At 45.3% G+C, this 20,309-nt stretch overlaps 2 protein-coding genes across 7 annotated transcripts in view; both read right to left on the reverse strand.

Moving 5' to 3' along the window:
* Positions 1-297: 297 nt before the first annotated feature.
* LOC121595181 (nuclear distribution protein nudE homolog 1) lies at positions 298-4,306 on the reverse strand. Its single transcript, XM_041918902.1, has 2 exons — positions 3,282-4,306; positions 298-3,201 (listed from the first exon to the last, which is right to left on the reverse strand). Exons 1-2 carry the CDS (start codon positions 3,594-3,596, stop codon positions 1,957-1,959), a joined length of 1,560 nt encoding a protein of 519 aa, XP_041774836.1. The 5' UTR covers positions 3,597-4,306; the 3' UTR covers positions 298-1,956.
* A 1,149-nt stretch (positions 4,307-5,455) lies between these two features.
* The window catches only part of LOC121595204, a 32,847-nt gene continuing 17,993 nt past the window's right edge, over positions 5,456-20,309 (reverse strand). For all 6 annotated transcript variants that reach the window (XM_041918969.1, XM_041918972.1, XM_041918967.1 and 3 more), the window contains 5 exons: positions 13,044-14,009; positions 12,817-12,953; positions 9,022-12,739; positions 8,670-8,932; positions 5,456-8,557 (listed from right to left, as the gene is read on the reverse strand). In XM_041918969.1, the coding sequence (XP_041774903.1) occupies positions 8,368-8,557; positions 8,670-8,932; positions 9,022-12,739; positions 12,817-12,953; positions 13,044-14,009 (5,274 nt within the window). In that variant the 3' untranslated portion in view covers positions 5,456-8,367. The remainder of the gene's footprint in view (positions 8,558-8,669; positions 8,933-9,021; positions 12,740-12,816; positions 12,954-13,043; positions 14,010-20,309) is intronic.

Here is a 20,309-nt window from a genome sequence, read left to right on the forward strand (position 1 = left end):
GCCGTTCCACTACATCTCATTTACATTTTTAATCATTCTTGTATCGTGATTTGATAAATTATCCATAAAGAAAAAAAAAGATATAATAAATCGATTAAATGTACTGTTTATAATTAGAAAACGTGGGAAAGAAAGGAAGCGGGAATTTATGAAATGGTTTGTGATAATCGATTGAAAATGTGCTTGTTTTGTTTTTGTTTTTGCTACTATTGTTATTCATATACCATTTGAATAAATATAGCCTTTATTATGCGTTAGTTTTGATCACTTTCTTATAGTTTTTGCCTGTTTTGTTGGACATTTTTGCCTCGCTCTGTATTTTACTTTGCTACTACTCTTCTGATGGTCTATACAACTTGTTTGTTGGTTGTTGTTACTACTTTTAGTTTAGTTTTTCCCATTAACTTCAATTCCACTACCTCTCCAGCCCATTTTGCACAGTTTTACATTTTTGTTAACAAACAATGGTGTTAGACGAAAGAAGCATGTGGGATGGGAACGTTGTTTCCTCAAATATGGTATTTTTTTTCGTCGTCGTGCTCACATTGCCGCCGCGGATGATGCTCATAGCTTGCTCCCCTCGTGCAGTATTTGTCAAAAGGTATTGCAGAAATAGTTTGTTTTGTATCATACTAATACCTCGATCAAAATATATTATATTATACTTATAATTTCGCTCAATTCTTCCCTTCAAGGTGGGCTGCTGTGGTATTGCTCCTTTGCCCACGCCAATGTTGCAGGAATTGTAAGGTTTAGTTTTTTATTAAGGATTTGTCTCTTCCCCAAAACAGAGTATTTTGTGACTCGGGTGGATTTTGGCGCGCGGCGTGAAGTAGGAAATGTTTTGCAGGTGTCACCCCCCCCCCCATTCACTACTCAAATGATTGGTTATTTCAGTACTTTTTTAGAGCGGGTAAGTTTTGTGAAAGTAAGGCGGCGCTCCGATAGAAGGAAATGTTTTTTTTATAACCATTTCGAAAACATCATTATTGATTTATCAAAAAAATTGTATATATTTCACGAAATCGATTAAAGCAATGCATTTTATACGTCTTTCTCTGTGTCGTGTGTCATATTAGCTGTGTAAATATTGCGTACAATACTGCATTTACTTGTGACGCTTTTGGGTGTAAACGAAAGCGAATGAAACGTTGTTGCCCGTTGCATATTAAAACATTCCCAGAAGCAGCATTATTACACAGTACGCAGTTTTCGCTAGCTAGCATACATAGGTCGTTTTCGCGGACAGCAAGAAAAAGCAAAATCTGGAAAACGATCAACGGTTCCCAACTCAAACATAAATTATAAATTAGCATACACTCTGTCGCATGAGCAACTAGGACAAAATAGGGATGAAACTGTCCAAGTACAAATCTCGGAGTAAAACAAAAATAGTACTACAGACACACGGAGAGACACACACAGGATGCGCACAGGATTCCCGGAATATATCGTAAATAGATAATGCTAACGAAAACCGGGAACCAAAAATCATTCCGACTACATAATTCCTACAACAAGAGCGCTAGTTACACTTTTAGCAGACTTTTTGTTGTCTTTCTTCATCATACGCTATTATGTATATGTACAACCGATGAAAAGGAAGTTAGTATCAAAACTGAACCAATTAATTGTACGATTAAAACCGAACTGTACGGAGCGGGCACATAATCTGCATAATCCACCCACACACCACCTCCTCCTCCTTGCGATGGACGGTGTAACGTAAAAAACAAAACAAAACTCGAAAATATTTAAATTAAATCACTTTGTCACAGTGTCTTATGTTGGTAGTTTCATCACCCTCGCCCATCACTCTTTCGCGCTCGGAATATAACATTTAGCGCAATTCCCCACTGGCCATCACTGCATTTATCCCGTTTTGTGTACTGCAAAACACAAACTCGTCGGTTCTGTGTGCGGAGTGTCATGCGGCTGAGGACATGCTTTGTACCATTACTTATTCGTACGCAATAGTTCCGTCTTGGTGGGCAACGAGGTTGCCGGCAAATGCTGGGATGTTTGCGTACCGATCGTGATGGTGCTGGGCTGGTAAGAATGCAGCTGCACATTGCCGACTGTCGCGTTACTACTGCCGTTGCCAGTAGCGCCGCAACAGTTGGCCGACGAGGCGAGCAGCACCGTACCATCGCCGGAGCCGAGCGAATTGAGCGAGAGATTGCTGTCTGCGTGGTGGTTCTGCTGCTGCAGCTGGCTTTGGTAATGATGGTTGCTATGGTGATGGTGGTGAGGATGATGGTGATTATGACTGTTCATCAGTCCACCTGTACCGGCACTGTGGTGCAGATTCGAAATCGTGTGGCTGGTGTGCAGAGATGTTCGAACATTGCTGCCGACCGTACCCGCACTGCCGGGGCCGGTGCGCGACGAGGGTTTGCGAATCTTCCACGCCTTCAGCTTCGCCTCCATATTGTCCAGCCGTCGCAGCAGGTCGGCCACGATGTTCAGTGTCGAAACGCGGTCGCTCGGTGCCATTGGGGCATTGAGCCCGCCCAGCCCACCCGGAACGAGTGCGCTCGAGGGCGTACTGTTTCCATTTCGCTCTATTATCAGCTGACTGCTGGGTGAGGACAGCAGCGTTGACTTTACACCGTCCCCGACGATGCCGTCCTCTGGCGTGGTCGTTTCGCGACCAAAGTCATTCAACTTGCTTGCCGACAGTTTCACCATGGGCGAAACGAGCGCACTTCGCTGCTGCTTGCTGCTGTTCAGGTTGTTATTGAGCGTCTCTAGCTTGCAACCACCCAGCGTACCATCGTCCGGATCTATGCCATCCGCGCCCCCAAGACCAACACTGTTCATCTGCTGCGGTGCGCCGACCGCGGACGTTACGTTGGCGGTAGCAATGGTTGTCGTGGTCGACGCAGTTTCGTTCGAGGGATCCAACTGTTTGCTGGAACCGTCCCCGTGTTCGCCCAGCTCGTCATCTTCCAGCTTTTCGCCATGCTCGTCCGGCTTAAGGGTGCGCACCTTCAGCTCCTGCTTCAAATCGCGCGCCTCATCCATTAATCGTTGCAGCTTAATCTGCATGCGCTCCTTCTCGTCCACCTCCAGCTCGAGCAGTGCGTTCTTCTCGTACGCCTGGTTCAGCATCGATTCGAATTCGGCCACACTTTCGCTCGCTACCCGGTTTGCCCGTTCTAGATCGTCATTTTTTTGCTCCAGTTCACGAATGTATATCTAAAAAGAGCAAGGAGACGGATGAGAGGCTCGGAATTCCATGATAGCCCGTTCCTACGGTGGAACCGCTTACTACCTACCTTCAGCTTTTCGTTCTCCTTTGCCAGCTGCCGAAAGTCGGCATCGATTTTGTTGGTTTCATTTTCGGAGTATTGCATCTTCCTTTTGTAGGATTCGTTCTCGCTGTGCAGCTGATTGACCAGCTGATTTAGGTCGCGGATCTTCTTCTCCTGCTGTTCTACCGTCATCTCCAGCTCGGCTTCCAGCTGCCGCGACTCGGTGGTGAAGTCATCGAACTCCCGCTGCGCATCGTCCCGCTCTTGCGACACCTTCAGGCAGCGCTCCTTCCAGTACAGGCACTCCTCCTCGACGCTAGTGAACAGTTTGTCTTCCATGATGGACTATCCCTTTGCGGGAAAGTTTCTCGATATAGCTTCTATATTCAATCACACCGAACACACACACACTCACACAAACAAACACTGCACGGAGAACCTCTGCACCAATTATCCGAACACACTGGTGTCGCTAATGCACTGTTTGTTTTGAAGCTTCACACCCAGTCGTGCGGGTGACGGCCCTTCGTTCGAGGTTTGAGAAAAATCAATTGTGCAACTCTTCCCATCCGCTCGTGTGTGTTTTAACCTTCTGTGTAACGATGTCAACGCAGTACCATACACACAAAGCTAACGGGTCTGCAGTCGTTCTATAGCGTACACACCATGGTACTCATTTGCAGCGGAGACGATGTCCCTTTCTGGCCAGTGCCCGCAAGGACCAGTGCCACTGCCGTTCCGCTCGCCTATTTTCTACACCTGAAGTGACCCCCTGTACACCAACTGGGAGGAGGAAATGCCACCTCGCACGCGATGCTAGTCCGCTTGCGTGCCCCCTTGCGTGGGATTGCACAGATACACCAGAACAAAAGCACACTCCACACCTCAGAGCCGTACTAATTATGAGACCTGCACATTACACCAGCCACAACAAACTATCGATAGTGTTCTACTGGTAGGCTGAGAGTTAAATGCGTTTTCATTTTTTCGACACTATTTATTTCTGTACTGTTTCTTTCTTCTCGTTTTTTTTGTTATCCTCGCAAAAACACAAAATGAAAACTGAAGCCACTGACAGCGTCACTTTGGCACAAGCTGATTACATGCAGGGTAGGGGCATGGAGTTTGTCAACCAAGATGCATATAGGAAGCAGTGCTTTAATTCAAATTTTAGCCCAAATGTCGTTATCTGAGCTAATTTCGACTATTTTTTTCAAAATGAACATTTATCGTAGGAAATGATACGGAAAATTAAAAAAAAATCTTCATCAAAAGATATTATAAACATAGGAAGTGATATTATGTTCCAATAAATAATTAAATAAAACTTCAAATCTGATTCTATAGCTATGAATCCGGCACCAAAATCAGTTTTTTTAAATTGTAACGTGTTGTATTGAATAGATATTCAGTATTGTAACTGTTCTTCTTCTATGGCACAACAACTGTTGCTGGTTGTTGCCTGTACTGGGCTTGCCTTTCATTGACTTATTGATTACCCATAGTAGGACAGTCAATCCTACGTATGATGACACGGTCCATCCGGGGTTCGAACCCATTACGGGCATGCTTTTAAGAGTAAGTAGTATAGAATATGACACTACGGTGTATGTACTGTTTTTAAGAAAGTTTGCACTGTATTCCATAAGAACCGTATCATTTGCACAATGGCGGAATATATAAGTGGCGAAATATAAAACCAAGTCATAGTTTAGTAACTAAAACTTGGTTCGGGTTCACTCAAACATTTGTAATTAATTGTGTTAGAGAGGAACTGTCTCTGGTTGAAAGATTAGGACCATCAGTTGATTTGCAAAGTTTTGCAAAATCATTGCACATTTCTCTCCTCTACGGAGCGGGTGCCGATTTCTTCATGATAGTCTATGGTAAGAAAAGTGAAAAACAAGTTAGAACTCGCCTGTTGGCCATTTACTTTTCGAATGTAGTAAAGCAAAAAATACTAGCAGGACTAGGTTATATTTTTAATCTTTAACTGAACATCTAGCGAATTATGATTCCGTTTTTCTTTATTATTTCGTTAAATATTTTTCATTACTTTTCTGAAAAAATGTGTATATATAAATATATAGTAAATGTATATTGTTATTCTGTTCTTCATCATTTTGTTCATACCGTTCACTTGTATGTATGTGTCTGTTGTGTGTTGATGTAAGTGTTTTTGTGTGTGTGTGTGTGTGTTTTTTTTTATTATATCGTTTTTCTCTTTTTATTTCCCTTTCGTTATCCTGTTTCTACATAGCTTACAATGTTACTATTTTCGTAATGTTACTATGTCTCGACTCTGGTTCAACTTGTTCTCTATTTTACTACTGTATCGTTTACCTTGTATAGTATTTTCTTAAGTTTTTGGTTTAACTTTCACTCTGATCCAGCCAGTTGAATTCGTGTGCCACTCCCCAGACCTATTTCTACAGTTTGAATGCGCGTTGATGCGGTTGTCGGGCTCAAAATCAAAAGATACGCAATAAGGATGCAAAACGTTAACGTAAAATAGATCCAAAAACAAGTTGTTAAAATCTACAGTATCTTTTTTCCCCTAATTGCTGTGTCGAAGGAAAATGGCATTGCAATCGTGTTCCGTATTATCCGTTTGTCTTTCTGATATCAATTAGATGGGAGAAATCTATTTGATGGTAATTGAAATGTTGTGACTCCGGTGGTTAAAAACAAAGTATTCGTGCACAAGCGTACTCTTGCGATGAGTAAAAGGACTCATTTTAGGGTCTGTGACTAGCTTACTTGTTTTGCTTGTTGCTGTTCATTCTATCTGTGCACAAACACAGCTGTGTGTATGTGTGTGTGAGTTTGTGCCCTATGTGGTTGTTTAGTAATGTTTAACAATGATTTCTTAAACTCGTTTCTCGGTGGCAATGTTTCTAGTTATTTTATGGTAAAATAATTACTTGCTCTAAAGCACACAGTGTACCACGGATGCACTAAGCGTCGGGACGGCAATCGGAAAGAAGCTGCCTGATCAGTGGTGCTGTAGTATTTGCCGATCGTAGGATATACACAGGACGTTAGTTCAAATCAATCCCTCCCACGCACGTGTGTTTTACAAACAAATAAATTGTACAACAAAACATAAACAACGCATATACGCGAGCGTCTATTTTCCAAATTGTAACCTGGCGGCATACTAATTTGCAGGAGTCCTTCCGACTACATCAAAGATATTATTGTTATTTTCTGTTCAAAAAGAACAGTCAAAGTTTATGTGTATTAATTCGCCTTTTTGCTTATCTAGGAGAAAAAGCACCGCTATTACACGCACACATACACACACATACATATATAGAGCCGACGTGTATAACTCCATACACATTCCGATGCCGTTAAAGTCAACTTGCAACATTAGGCGTTATAAGAACGAATTTTAGCTACGTTATTAAAGTACAACTTTTTACGCATCCATTCATCGGCTGGCTATCGGCACGCCTTACAACGCTTTGGCGTGTTTTTTTCCTCCCATTCCGCTTATATGGCAGTGTGTTGAATCTAGTGTGTATGCGAATCTGTTGAATCCTTAGTTCGTGATTTTTTCGCTAATTATCGACATAGGGGGATATCGTTATTATCGCGGCAAATATTTCACTAACATGAAGACAGGAAAGGGATTATTGGCAAATTGCACTAGAAAGATTTAATCTCTCTGCGAGATAAATTTTACTTTGCTCAATGCCAAGATGAATACGACACGGAAACGTTTGAAGAACAGCAAAAAAAAAGCAGCATCACAGCATTGCTTCTGCCTTTATACTACTTTTTTCCTACACTAAGTGTAACAAACATTAGTTTTATGAGGGGATGAAGAAGTATACCAGTTGCCTGTGTGTACGCAGTGCATGAACTCAACGTGTCGTAGCGTAAATGCGAACCCAGCGCGAAAGTATAGTTTTGTTAAACATTGTCTTTAAGAGCACAAGCGTAACGAACAAATGAACACAGGCGTTCGTTCTATAACAATCACCCCAAATCACTGCAACATCTTCGCCTTCATCATCATCATCATCATATTGCCCTTGCATCACATGTAAGAACGTGCTATGTACATTTGCTGTATTATCATTTGTTTGACGTCCTTTTATCGTTTATCGTTTTTTTTGTTTTGTCCAAACATAAACGGTGTATTTTATATTCACTTTCCATTGTGATTCTTCCACGCATCCACGCGGTATTGTTGGCATTCTGTTTTGCATCGTTTTCCATTCGTTCTGGAATGATAGTATATTTCCCACTTCTTTTTTTTCCTTTCTGTGATTTTGTTTACCATTTCTTTTCATTCGCCTACACATACACACATCCCATCGGATTATACACAGTTGGGGTTTGTATCTAACATACAATTTACGCTTTTCGTCAATCACAGTTGAAGCATAAATCTAAACCGATCTATAGATCACAATTGCTTGTATCTTTGCAGATGGGTTTTCTCCGACTCACCAATGATTTTCATTCTCCATTTAGAATTAAACCTACGATTCCTTTTGATAAAGTTTTCGTTTTCTCATCCCCATCACGTGCCAATATTTAACTTCAATTGCTCTGTTGCTTCATTACCTGCGCGACGCACTACATTCCCGGTTCATCCCCCAGTTTAAACCAATGACCCATTTACTAAACTCTAAAGCTGGGGGAACAAGATTCCTTTCACGAAAATAGTTTTGCAGAAACTGCTGCATGTTATTCAACTTATCGAGCCCGAGAGAGAGAGAGAGATCACACTGTACTGAATTGGTAAAATGATTAGCAGAAAGCGAAGTATGATAAACACAAATATTTTCGAAACGTTGTAATTGCATATAGCTATTATAAAACAAAACGGATTAAACAAGTAAAATTTCTTAATGAATAACAATCACCCGGTTTTAGTGCCAATCGGTATGACAAAAAAAGGAAAACAAAAACATCCAAAACGATAATAAATCCCTCTCTACGGTTTGATTGCGGAAGAAAAGTAAGAAGATAGAGCAGTGTGTCTAATAGGGCCCCCCAGTCGATAGGTTGACTGTTAACGACATTCTCACACACCTCGAATGCTCACTCGCCGTACCACGCATGGGATAGAGGAGAGATTGTTAAAGCCACACTACTGCTGCTTATCAATACGTAAACTAAACTTGGGATTATCCGGTACGATGGTAACCACTTTCAGTTCGTTCGGGGACTCGAGTAAATTTTTCGCATGGGCAGCGGCCGTATCACAGTCGGTGCGGCGGGAAATCAGCAGCCGGATGTCTGTGTGAAGCGACAGTTTTCCAGATCGCGATGTTTGAAACCTGCGACGGAATGGAAAGGGAAGGGGGTTTCGGTTCGATTAAGATAAGCGTCACTGTCTTTTAAAGAAGCTACAAACAACAATTTCAAAGGCTGTGCAAACTAACTACTTACCGCAAATGGATCGCATAACGCAGCAACTTCATTTGCTCGGCATTGCTGAGCTGTTCGATGTTTTTGCCGAGCAGCTTGAGGCTGCTATCGTCACAGGCGAGTATGCGCTGCCGTATGAAGGTAGTGGACATAGCTGGCATATCTCGAAAATCGTACGGCACGACAAACATCCGCACCACCGTTCCCAGCGGATTGAGCAACGTTGCCTGGACGGTGCCTGTGCGCGGTATCGAGTATCCCTTTCTTGGAAGACGTAATTCACACTAAAACCGAAAAAGAAACGTCACTCATTTAGCTATGGTTCAGACACAGCGTAAGGGCTAAGGAAGCACTACCGCTTGCTCAAACTTACCACATACGGTGTAGTTAAGTGCTGCCCAGGGAGCTCGTAGAAGTAGGATGCAGCCGGTATGGTGAGCTGTGTCGGACAGAAGCTGCCAGAGGCGCCCAGCAGCACCTTAAAATCGGCGACCTGGAATTTCGGACTCAGCCGTCGTTGCAGCAGCGATTCTTCCAGCGTTCCGAGCATTGGTGCACGTCCAAACCGGAACAGGTTCCTGTTCAGCACCTTGCTCAGCATCTGCGCCGTTGGCAGCAGGCCAGCAGTGGTGCGAGCCATATAACGACCCATCTTTAGAGCGGACCCAACGCCCCCATGCTCCGTCGACAGGAGTTGATGTCCCGAGAGTGGGCTGCAGTAACTGCCGCCGTTCGATGAGTCCAACAGATAGGATGATAGATCGTCATCGGAAAACTGCTCATCCGAGCCGATAGACGAACGCTCTGAGAAGGACGATCGTTCCGAGGGGTACCGCGTGCGATGGTGAAACTGGCGCTGGGCATTTCGCAAAAAGCGTGGCGACAGGGCACCACCGCCCATTGGCGGGGAGAATGGAAAGGCAGGGGCGGATTTTGATTTGATAGTGCCCGATACCGGACTGACCGGGGTCTCTTCAAAGTCGTAACGAAACAGTCCCGCACTGTGCGCGCTGTTGGTCATTCGAACGCTTTTCGTAGCTTTGCCAAACGTTCCTGCGTCATCGATCGCGATCGGGGAAGTGGCAGGAAAGGTGGTTGAAGTGGCCGGGCTGCTACCGCTTGTAAAACCGGAATCATCGCGCGCCAGCGGTGACAAACAAAACACGTAGTTGAGGTTGATTTTCGAAGATGTTTTGTGCTGTGTGAGCTGCTGTTTTAGGTTATTGGAGAAATTCTCTCCCCTAGCGGTTGTCCTACCTTCCGAGGTGCTCGTGGCGGCAATGGATGTGCCTCCGATGGCACCACAGCTCAGAATTTGTTTCTTGTGAGGGGAAACGCTGCTTGCAGTGCTGACAGAACAATCCGTCTCCGAGCAGCTGATGTAGAGCGGCTCTTTACACACGGTATCATTCCCTGCTGGAGTTGAGGTATGCGGCCGATGACGGCGTGTAATTTGATGGCCGCATTTGGCCGATGTTCCCATCGCAGTACGTGGGCTTTCACCGCTGGCTGTACGACGATGGTCAACGCAACCGCCTGCCTGCTGTAGATGAGTCTCCTGTTCGACCTCATTATCACCACCGTTGCTGCCGTCAGTGTCGTCAGTGCTATCCTCTTCGGTGGTTTGGGTGCGATCATTGCCGGCGTACGATCGAGGGCCAAGGGAGGTGATCGTGTCAATCACATCTTCCGAGAACGCGCGCCTGTACGATTTCATCTGTTCGAATGTAAAAATGCCATTTCCAACAGCGCCGGTTGAGGTGCTCAGCATTGGACTGTCCCCTGGGCTAAGATTTTCTACGTTGGAATAGGCAAGCCCGTACGCCTCATTCATCCCACGTCCAGAATGAACGGTTTCGCTATCGGGGCCTTCATAATTAGCTGTGCCGTGGCCGTTTGACCCGGATGCCATGGCCGAAGATCCTGGTATGGTAAAATGTCCCACTAAACTCTCCGACAACGTTCGACGGCATCCCGGCGGCGTTGATCCACAGTCCAGTACCGTGCTCGCAGCGATCATCGTCGTCTTCTTCGATGCTTCCTTTTTCGAAGAGGACGGGGGCACCTCGGTCGCCGAGGAGAGCAATGGGGTAAGGTTTAGTTTAAAATTATGCTTCGTTTTTTGTCGTTTGCACAGACGACAGTCACCTAAATCTAGCTTCTTTTCCTTACTGAAGGTATCACATTCGCTTGTTTCACAATTTGCTGCTGCCATTTTCGCACCATTCCCTTTGCCCGTTTCGTCGCCATTAGTGGCTTCTGTATGCTGGTCGTGCTGTTTCCCTCCATTTGCCACCGGAACGGCGGTACCATCCTTCCCCCTATCACGCTCGACGAAGTTGTTGTTTGCAGTGGTGTAATTGTTGTTGTTTAAAGCCACATTTCCATGCACATTTTTCGCCCTGCCATACCGCTCTTGGCCGTCTCTCTCACTCGACCCATTCAACATGGCAGTTCTTTGCATGGCTTGAAGGAGCAGTTCGCCCTGCTGAAGAGCGGGTACTTCGTTTGCGATTGCACGGTTCCTTTTCTGCGCACTGCTTTCGTCATCTTCATCCCCTTCGTACCCATCGCCGCCGACAATGAAGCACGGTCGACGAAACGTGTCGGGTAAATCGCTACCGCTCACTCCATTACCGTTCGATTTTGACTGTTGGACGCTACGGAAGCTGCCTTCCTGCATGAGCACATCAGCACGGCCCGGCTGCTGTTGCTTACCGCACCCGACAGGCGCCTCTGGACCTTTATCACAGTTTTCATTGATAATATCGTAAGTCCTATAGTAATCGTTAAAATATTGCATATTTCTATCACGGTTTGTGCTGCTAATGCTGCTGCTGGCATGGTTCATGTTTTGGCTAACTTCCATCTCGCGCTGCGCCGGCTCACTCATCGCTGGTGAGGAGCGCGTTTCATTCCCGCTTGCCGTCCGGGATGATCTGGTTTTACAATCGCTGCAAACCATTGCGGTGGAAACAGTGGGTTCCGTTTGGGTCGCTACCGAAACGAGCGGCGGTAACAGCAGGTCGACCGATAATGCAACCGTTGTTGTTTGGGTGGATTTCGAGTTGGTAGCGATCGCATGAAAACGATCATCACACACCATCATTGCCTGGTGACGATCGGTGGAGGAGTAAAGCGGTGGCTGTATTGAATTAATGGATGATGTTAACGCATTGCGACAGTTTCCATTGCTACACGCATTGTTTGCCGTTGGTTCGGTGGAGGGGTGGTTGCTTTTGCTTCCCATATTGTTACCCACTGGTCCGATCTGACCGCTCATGTAACAACTCTTTGCCGACAAATACGATGACCCATCGGCGGATCCTGATCCGTTCCGATCGCTGACACTGGTTGCTCCGCTGCTAGTGTTGCTGCTACTACTCGCAGGGCTCGTATTGCTGTTTCCTTCTCCCACAGCGCCGCCGGTTTTCTTTTTCTTTTCACGCTTCAACATTCGCTTTCTGTACTTGAGCAGCTGTTTTTCGCGATGGCTGATTGCGGCGGATGTGAGCAACATACTGTCCTCGCCACCAACATCACCGTCGCCCGCTTCGCCTTCCATCCCGCCCTCTACCATGGATGAATCATCGTCGTCTTCCTCTTCCTCCAGCTCAACCCTAAACGCGCATCGATGCTTGCCCTTCTCGTGGCAGGGCAACGGTATACGGTCAACCTGCTGTTGCTTCTGCAGCGTTGCACTCATCTTCGCTGCATCCAACGCGGCATCTATTCCCGGTATGCGGTCGAGCCGAGGCAAACTTTTGAGACACACCTGTATCACGAAATTGTCGGCGACACTCGCATCGGGAAAGTTGTGAACGTTCGGTTTCTCGTTAAAACACGCAGTATTGTCGTATGTTCGAATGCGAAACAGAATATCAAGCCTAGCCTGTGCCAGGGAAAAGGGAGACCCTCCGCCCGCTTTGCACTTTGCCGCAGGGATCAACTTTTTTATGCGCGGGTTTGAGAAAAGGTCTGGCTCGAGCGATTTTTTAATCAGATCGCTCCACGCCGATATTTGTGAAAAGTACAGCTGACTACGTATGGCGGCACACAACGATTGGATGGTCATGGTTGCCGGTGATTTGCTGTATGACGTAAAATAGAAAAAAAAGCAAAGATATAAATATTGGACTTTGTGGTATGATGGCTGCGAATTACTTACGTCATCACTAGCTTAAGAATCCATTGCTCCAGGAGTATGGTATGGTTTTCTGGTCCGAGATACACCTCGATGCAAACCGCCTCACCGTTCGTCAGGATGGACGAAAGCTGCTTGAAGTACACCTGCCAGCGAAGACACTAAAATAGAAGAACAAGCAACAAATCGCTGGTATGTATCATCTGCACAAACGTAAAAAATTGTACTTCGTGCTATTGAAAACAACTTACGTATTTGTTGCGATAGCTGCAGTGATGCTCCGGTCCATCAGCTGCCTCCGGTTTGTTGAGTCCGATCTTCTTCAGAAACTGCTCACAGTGCGGTCCTTCGCGCGGACGCGACGACGCTTGTAGCTTCGACGAAGACGACCCGCCTCCAGCCACTGGTTTGCGGGACTGGATAGCATTGACAGAAGCAGACGATGTTGCTCCAGCAGCACCCGCCGTTGGCGTTGGGGAGGAAAAGTTAATGAAGCTGTTACCCATCGGGTGATTCTTGATGGGCGACACGGTACCGAGTACATTCATTTTCTCGAATCCACTATAGATAACGACACCAGTGGCAGCCGAAGAGATGACGGCGTGGTCATGCGAAACCCAGGATGCAGCCGATGATGCAGACGAAGCGGTTCCCCGTTCGAGGGAATCGCGCTGACCGGCGGCATTGGAGTACGTTTGGTACAGCTCCCGCTCATGTCTGCGGCCTCCGGGCAGTCGGCTCGGTTCGCCCGACACTGTCACCAGCTGCTGCACTTCGTCCTTGCTCGTGCTTGGGCAGGAAGATCGTATCTGCTGTAGCTTCAGATTGATTCGTTGCGCTTCGTCCGGTGTATGGCAGCAGGACATCGCCAACGATTTGCCGTGTGACTCGTTGATGGCCAAGAGACTGCACTGCTGAAGCGATGATGCCCCTGCTCCAGTGCCCTCGCTCGAACGCTTCTGTCTGCAAAACCCACCGTCCTCATCATCCTCGCCACCGGCACCTCCGGAACCGGAGGAAGATCCTCCGCCGGCACCACCGTCGCCTGTCCCATGGCCATTGGCGAGAACGCTCGAGGTGGCAGCACACGACGTGGACGGAGCGTGGATCGAGCTGTCATCTAGCGCGGATGATCTTCCCTCAAGTACCAGAGAAGCTATACCGATTGATATCGGTATGGCGGGATGTTTAGGTGATATGGAGCTACCGCTGTGCATCTAAATTATGAAGAAAAAAATAATAATAAAAAATATAAATACAATTTGCAACAATATCTTTACTTGAGGTGTGAGTTGTAAGTAAGTAAATACTTTCTAATCAATCAAGTGAGCAATTTTCAAACAAGCTTGTAAACTTGTTCCGACCATACTGTGCTGGTAGGTAGCAAATGTCTATTTGCCAATGTACCGAATACGAGAGTGATTGTTGTCTAACGAGGTGACGGTGGCCTTCGGCGTGTAAAACCAAGGGAAAGATAAAATAAGAGTTCAATCTTTGCATGCAAAATATAGCCCATAAAACATAAGCCCTCCTATGATCAGAGGAGACACTCTAGTAACAGCGCAACACACACCCATTAACCTTCACAAAGTGTAAATTTAAGCGAATGGAGTGAGCGCGAGTGTGCTCTGCTGCAGGTGATGTCGCTGCTTGCCTACATAAATTATGCAACCAAATACAGGCACACATACACATACACACATAACATCGAACGTCGCGTGCGTGTATATAGCCCCCGGATGGACACACTAAATGCTCTGAAGAATAATGGGCACACGACAGCATAGCGACACTAACCGGGGGAGGCAATTGCTTAGCCACGTTTTTAGGTCGATTTCATTTCAATATAGGATTGGAAATTGGGCGGCAGTGGACCTGGCTGCTTGGTGCTTGGTTCATTCCACGTGCCCACTGGCTGGTTTTGTGCTGGCAACAGTCAACTCAACGTCCGAAAGGTATCCCCACCTGGTCGATGCTGCTGGCTACTGGTGGACATTCGTAACGTTCGAAATGACCGTGAATTGGTGAAGACACAACACGAGGCCTGTTTCTGTGCCAAGTACGCCAACCAGTGGGCAAACGATGGCGAATGTGATAGTTGGCAACATTCCATTCACCAGTGTTGTTTAAAGCTACAAAAGTAAACCCCTAAATGTCACACGTTCTTCTAGTTTGGCGTTTTTTTTGGTTGTTATACGTGGCGTTTCATGAGGCGACACCCAAAAAGACAAGGAAGTGAAACGTGGATAGCGTTGAGCATTCGTTTTGTTTCTTGTTTCATAGTTTTATTACTTATTTTTGGACACATTGTCGTTGATCCATTCTTTTATTGCAAAACAAGAAATGGAAATGCAACAATTGCTTTACAATGATTATTTTACAAACATCTAAACTTTACTACTGTCCTCTATTATTTTTCATATCAAACATGTACATTAACCTTCCAATAGTTGATATACATTTGTTATTTAGCTTATTTTGTAACACAAGTATGTTAGAAAACATAAGGAAAAAAAGAAGTAAAATGATCAATGTAGTGCATAGAGAGTGAAAGGGAAATGAATGCCGAAAGTAGTAAAACGAACAAACAAACACACTCACACACATACACAGACCGTTACAGTCGGTGAGGATTACTCTCGTTAAAATTCAACTATCCGATGGACAGAAAACGTGTAGATGGAGTTAGGAAAATGTGAGCTCCCCTGTTTGCCTGCCTGTCTTGGTCGGCACTTTGTCCCACTTACTCTGTAGGACAACTCCCTTCAATGTATTGTTTTCCCTTTCCTTCTCTCTCTTTCTCTCTCTCTCTCTCTCTCACTCTTTACATAACGACGAAGCATAAAACGAGAGAAAAGAGATGAAAGAAGAGGAAGCATCGGGTGGCCCCATTTGGGGGTGCGTGTGCTGCCTTATGTATGTATCGCACACACTATGCCAATAGATTCTTAAAGCCGTACTGACGTTCTAGGGGTCTTAGGTGCCTACCGCCTCATGTTGATGTGGTACGAGCTGCTGCTGCTAGTGGACACCTAAAAAGGGGCGATGAAAACTAGGTCACCATGTATACCTTCTTTTACACCTTTAGAACTTTGCTGTGCTTTTAAAAATAGTTAGCTGAAAATCTTAACAAAAGAAGCTAAACGAGAATGCTTTTAGGGCATTATTTATGGATATTTGGATTGTTTTTACATGCGAGAGTAGGAAATGATGTGTTGCGAGATACAAATAAGAAATTGATAGAGTTCAGTGATAGAGCTGCTTGTGAGCATGCCTATGTATGTTGAATAATTGCTAGAAAGGTGGTTTGGAGTAAATTGATAACACTGATTGAAGATAGTATAACTGACCTTACAGTCTTTATGGAATTGATAATTCTTAGAAGAATGTCTATACGCACGGTATTACAATTAAAAAAAAAAAAATAGCGTTGTGTCTTTTGACAAACCATAGCCTTAAAATGTGCATATTTTCCATCGTAATAGCGTTCCATCGGAAATACAAACGATTCACTCCAATAACCATGAAATCTACTCTTCCCAAGTCACAGTCTATTTTTCCCCCTGCTCTCATCATCAGAAGCGTTCAATTTTCTCAACGGCTGAGAAATCATATGTTTTTTTCTGAGCCTGTGTGCGTGACCATGTGTCCGAGCTACAAAAGCTATGTGAAAAAGCTCGCCCATGCTGCACAACAACACCTCCCATCGCCTACCGTTATGTACTATCGAAATCAAGGCAAAGGCGAAAACGGCGCATGTTGAGGTCGAACGATTGAAGGAAGGAGGGTTCGCCTAGGAGCGCAAGAGTGGTAGATAGCGAATATATCGAGCCGAAGCAAGGGACGACTATGTTGCAAGCAAATCAAGAGAGGAGAGAAAACCGACCAATTTATGAAACCTGAAGCGAAATAGGAGCGAACCAGGCCAACAGCAGGGCAAGAGAACCCGATGACGTGCGTCACTCGGTGGAGCAAAATCGAAACACTAGCCTAGCAGCAACATGGCATCTTCCAGCAGCAGCAGCAGCTCAAGCATCGAGAGCGGTGAAATCATACCAGCTGAGAATGGCGTGAGGCGAAAACGGTTTTCCCTCTTCAATGAGAGAACCGAAAACGCAAGGTTGGAATCATTGTTTACCCCTACTCATAACAGTTGATTTCCTATATACAACAACCCCACACGCGATTTGTTTCTTTTCTTTGTTCATGACACGAGCGAGCGAGCGAGCGGTGCGGCGGGACTGCCTCTGCTGGTGAGGTAACAACACGTGATTTTGATGGAACTGAAATTGTCATCATCGAGTTTTAACATCATCGTCGTTCGCCATCGCCATCACGATCGCTTAGCAGAGAAGTATAGTTGCGTGAATCGTTCAAAAGGCTATTGCGATTCAACGCAAAAGTCATGTAGTTAAGCATTCGTCAACGGTGACGCAGACACAGGACAGGGAAAAGGGGAAACTAGTGTTGCTATAAGACTACGCCAATACCTACATCCAACACTGGCGAAGATATCCTCTCACGCGTGATTGTTCCCTGACAGGTCTTCTAATGCTAAAAGCAAAAGCAATCACGAAGCACTCCGACGTTCAGAAAGTAATACCAACCGCCCCAGTAGCTTTATTGAACGGACAGTCAGTCAGTCAGACGGTCAGTCTGGGGGACACATTAAGTTTTTACTGCCAATACGTTTAACCCATTTTTTCGTACAAGGTTGATCAACAGAGAAAGGTGGCACAGCAGTTGTCTGCAAAATCGAAAGGTGTATCAAAGAAATCTTTTGAGATAACTTTAATGTATATCATATTGAGTCTCACTGAAGTACTGCTTGAAAGAATTCTATATGGAAGGAATTATATTTGAAGCATAGAAACTGAAGCTTTGGAGTATAAAAGGTTCACCCTATGCTCAAGTCCTGGCAACCATCAGCGTTCGACAATATTATACCCAATTCCGTAGCGTTTTCCCCTTTTATTCGATAACTTAATTATACATCCACGCCAAGAGGTCGATAAAAATAATGGAAAAAGAGACCGACCCACGCAAAGATCTGGACGGGGATCAGTAAACACGTTCGATACGGTGTGACGCAGATGGTTCCTCTCGAACGGTGCGCGCATTTCTCGCATTTCTTCCGTCCGATGCTTCTCGCCTAGTATTCCATGGCCAGACGCACACACTCGCTGACAAACACCAGTAATTCACAGTTCATTTAACTCAAGTCAACTGTCAACGACACACGCTGAGACTGAAGATGCTAGCAGTTCACCTTCTTGAAGTGCGAAAATCAGTACCAATTCCAAAGCAGTACAGTACAGCCGCATCGCTTGTGTAAATAGCACACCAGTGCAAGGACCAGCCCAGACACAATGATTGCTTGACCAGATCAGTAAATGTACCTTTCGAGTAAATGATCCAGAGGGGCGGCGACCCAAGTTGTTGACCGTCCTTCAAATGGTAATGCTTTCTTTGATTAAGCAAATATCGAAGTCTACGTCTACTGAACTGCTTCATACTTCCCCCTGGTTAGTTCCGGGAAAACTTTACGAGATCGTTCGACGAGCTACTACTACTGCTGCTACTGCCAGGAGTTCAGAAGTTCAACAAGCGAAGCGATCAGAACATTCCACTAACCACTGAAGCATGCTATCTCCGTGCAGAGAGTAAGCAGCAGCGTCATACATGTTGGTAGCCCACCACCAAACCAATATGCACAACTTAAGCAAGCAGCTTGTTCCGTACGGTCGTCGCCTTATCGTGAGCGTGCGGCTATTATGCGATAACCTTTTCGACGATTGTCCCAAACTCTTAAATGAACCCCCCCGTGAAGCGAAGGCATTTTACAATGCGGAATTTTGAACGAATCTGTTAGTCGATTCCGCTTGCAAATACTTTCCCCCCAGCTACATGCATTCTACGCATGCGACCAACACTGCTATGAACAAAAGTGCCCTAAGGAACTGGAAATAGCTGGTTTCGAGTTTTATACGAGCAAGAAGCGATTACGATACGTCTCAATCGTCTGGACTCGAGAGGGCAAAGGTAAAAGGCGCACAGTATGGCCAGCGACACCCGGGCAAGTGCGATTGCGCGAGAATGCCGTGTGTATTATGCTTGCGTAGAGTGTATATAAATAACGCCGAGTTAAATTCAACAACTTTAAACTCAGTGTATGACTTTACGTACGATGGGGCACCACTACGGCATGTGAAGTCTCCAGGCTCACTCTCTGCTGTCGATTGATAATGTAGTAATCGATGAAAGCCATAGCGTCAGTGATCAGGCGTTGAAGGCGTGCTCGAATACAGCGACTCAATTAGGTGAATCGAACACACGCGTCGGAATAACATCCTGATTTGCTTCTGTCCTTTTGAAGACCCTAACCATTATGGATGCACTCTGGATGTTGAAATGCAAGGGTCGTGGTCATGCGGCACAAGTAAATAGTTGGTAAAAATAGGAAATTAGATGATTAAATGTGCAATTGAAATCTCATACCCACAAACATACGCCTCAAGGGTTAATTTAACTATATTTTCAGAATTTCCATAAACAGTCCTCCAATACGAAAGCCAAGACATTACAGTGCAACACGCAGGTCTGTGTGTGGTACACGGCCAGCACTGTACAACGTACTACTTTTAACGGCACGTGCTGCGCGCTCCCCTGCTGCCACAACAGAACGCTACACACTAGTACGAAAATACGCTCATATAAATAAAGCCAACAAGTGCCAACTACTAAGCCACCTTCTTTCTGCTGCGATCGCCAAAGGAGAGACATACACGTGGCAAGGTGCAACTGCCACAAGAAAGGCAAGGCAAGAGAGAGATTTCCCTCGGACCGGTTTTGCTGCCACCCCCTGCCAGAGTGCGGCACATGCAAACCACCCTCCTTCTGACCGTTCCGTTTTTTTCCCTTTTCTACAGAGAAATCCACTCTGCCCCAACTAGAAATACGCAACAAGTTGAAGCAACACGTTTCGTAAAGTCAGGCCCCCGATTCCTTACTTCATTGGATCATTGGAAAGATTTCAGTGAAAGTTAATTATGCGCAGTCGTCTTTGATGGCGATGATCATTGGACTCAAATGAAGCTGATTGTGGTGAAAGGGCACCAGTACATACCAAGCAAAGGGTTGCAGAACAAGTGCAGGAAATATATGTTGATTTATTATTTACTAAAATCCACCACGACTATTGGGTATACGCGGCATTTCTCGTGGTGATCCTTCAATATTTGCGTATTTGGTACTTTACATTCTCATCAAAACAACATCCACATTTGTTAGAAATACCTTTTAACGTCAAGCATTTTGGATACGTTATCAATTCCTGTGCCGTTTTTAGACATAGGGCAAAAAGAAAACTGTACCTGCTCGTAGGTCCACGATCAGGCAAAGTCAAAGTCAGTGTATGTGTGTCGGTCACTTGTGCGAGGCCGTGGAAAAACATACAACTATCGTAAAAGGGTGTCACGGGATCACACACAATCTCTTTCAGTCACCGCACACCCATG

Source organism: Anopheles merus, chromosome 3R (assembly GCF_017562075.2).
Source record: "Anopheles merus strain MAF chromosome 3R, AmerM5.1, whole genome shotgun sequence".
Lineage (NCBI taxonomy): Eukaryota > Metazoa > Arthropoda > Insecta > Diptera > Culicidae > Anopheles > Anopheles merus.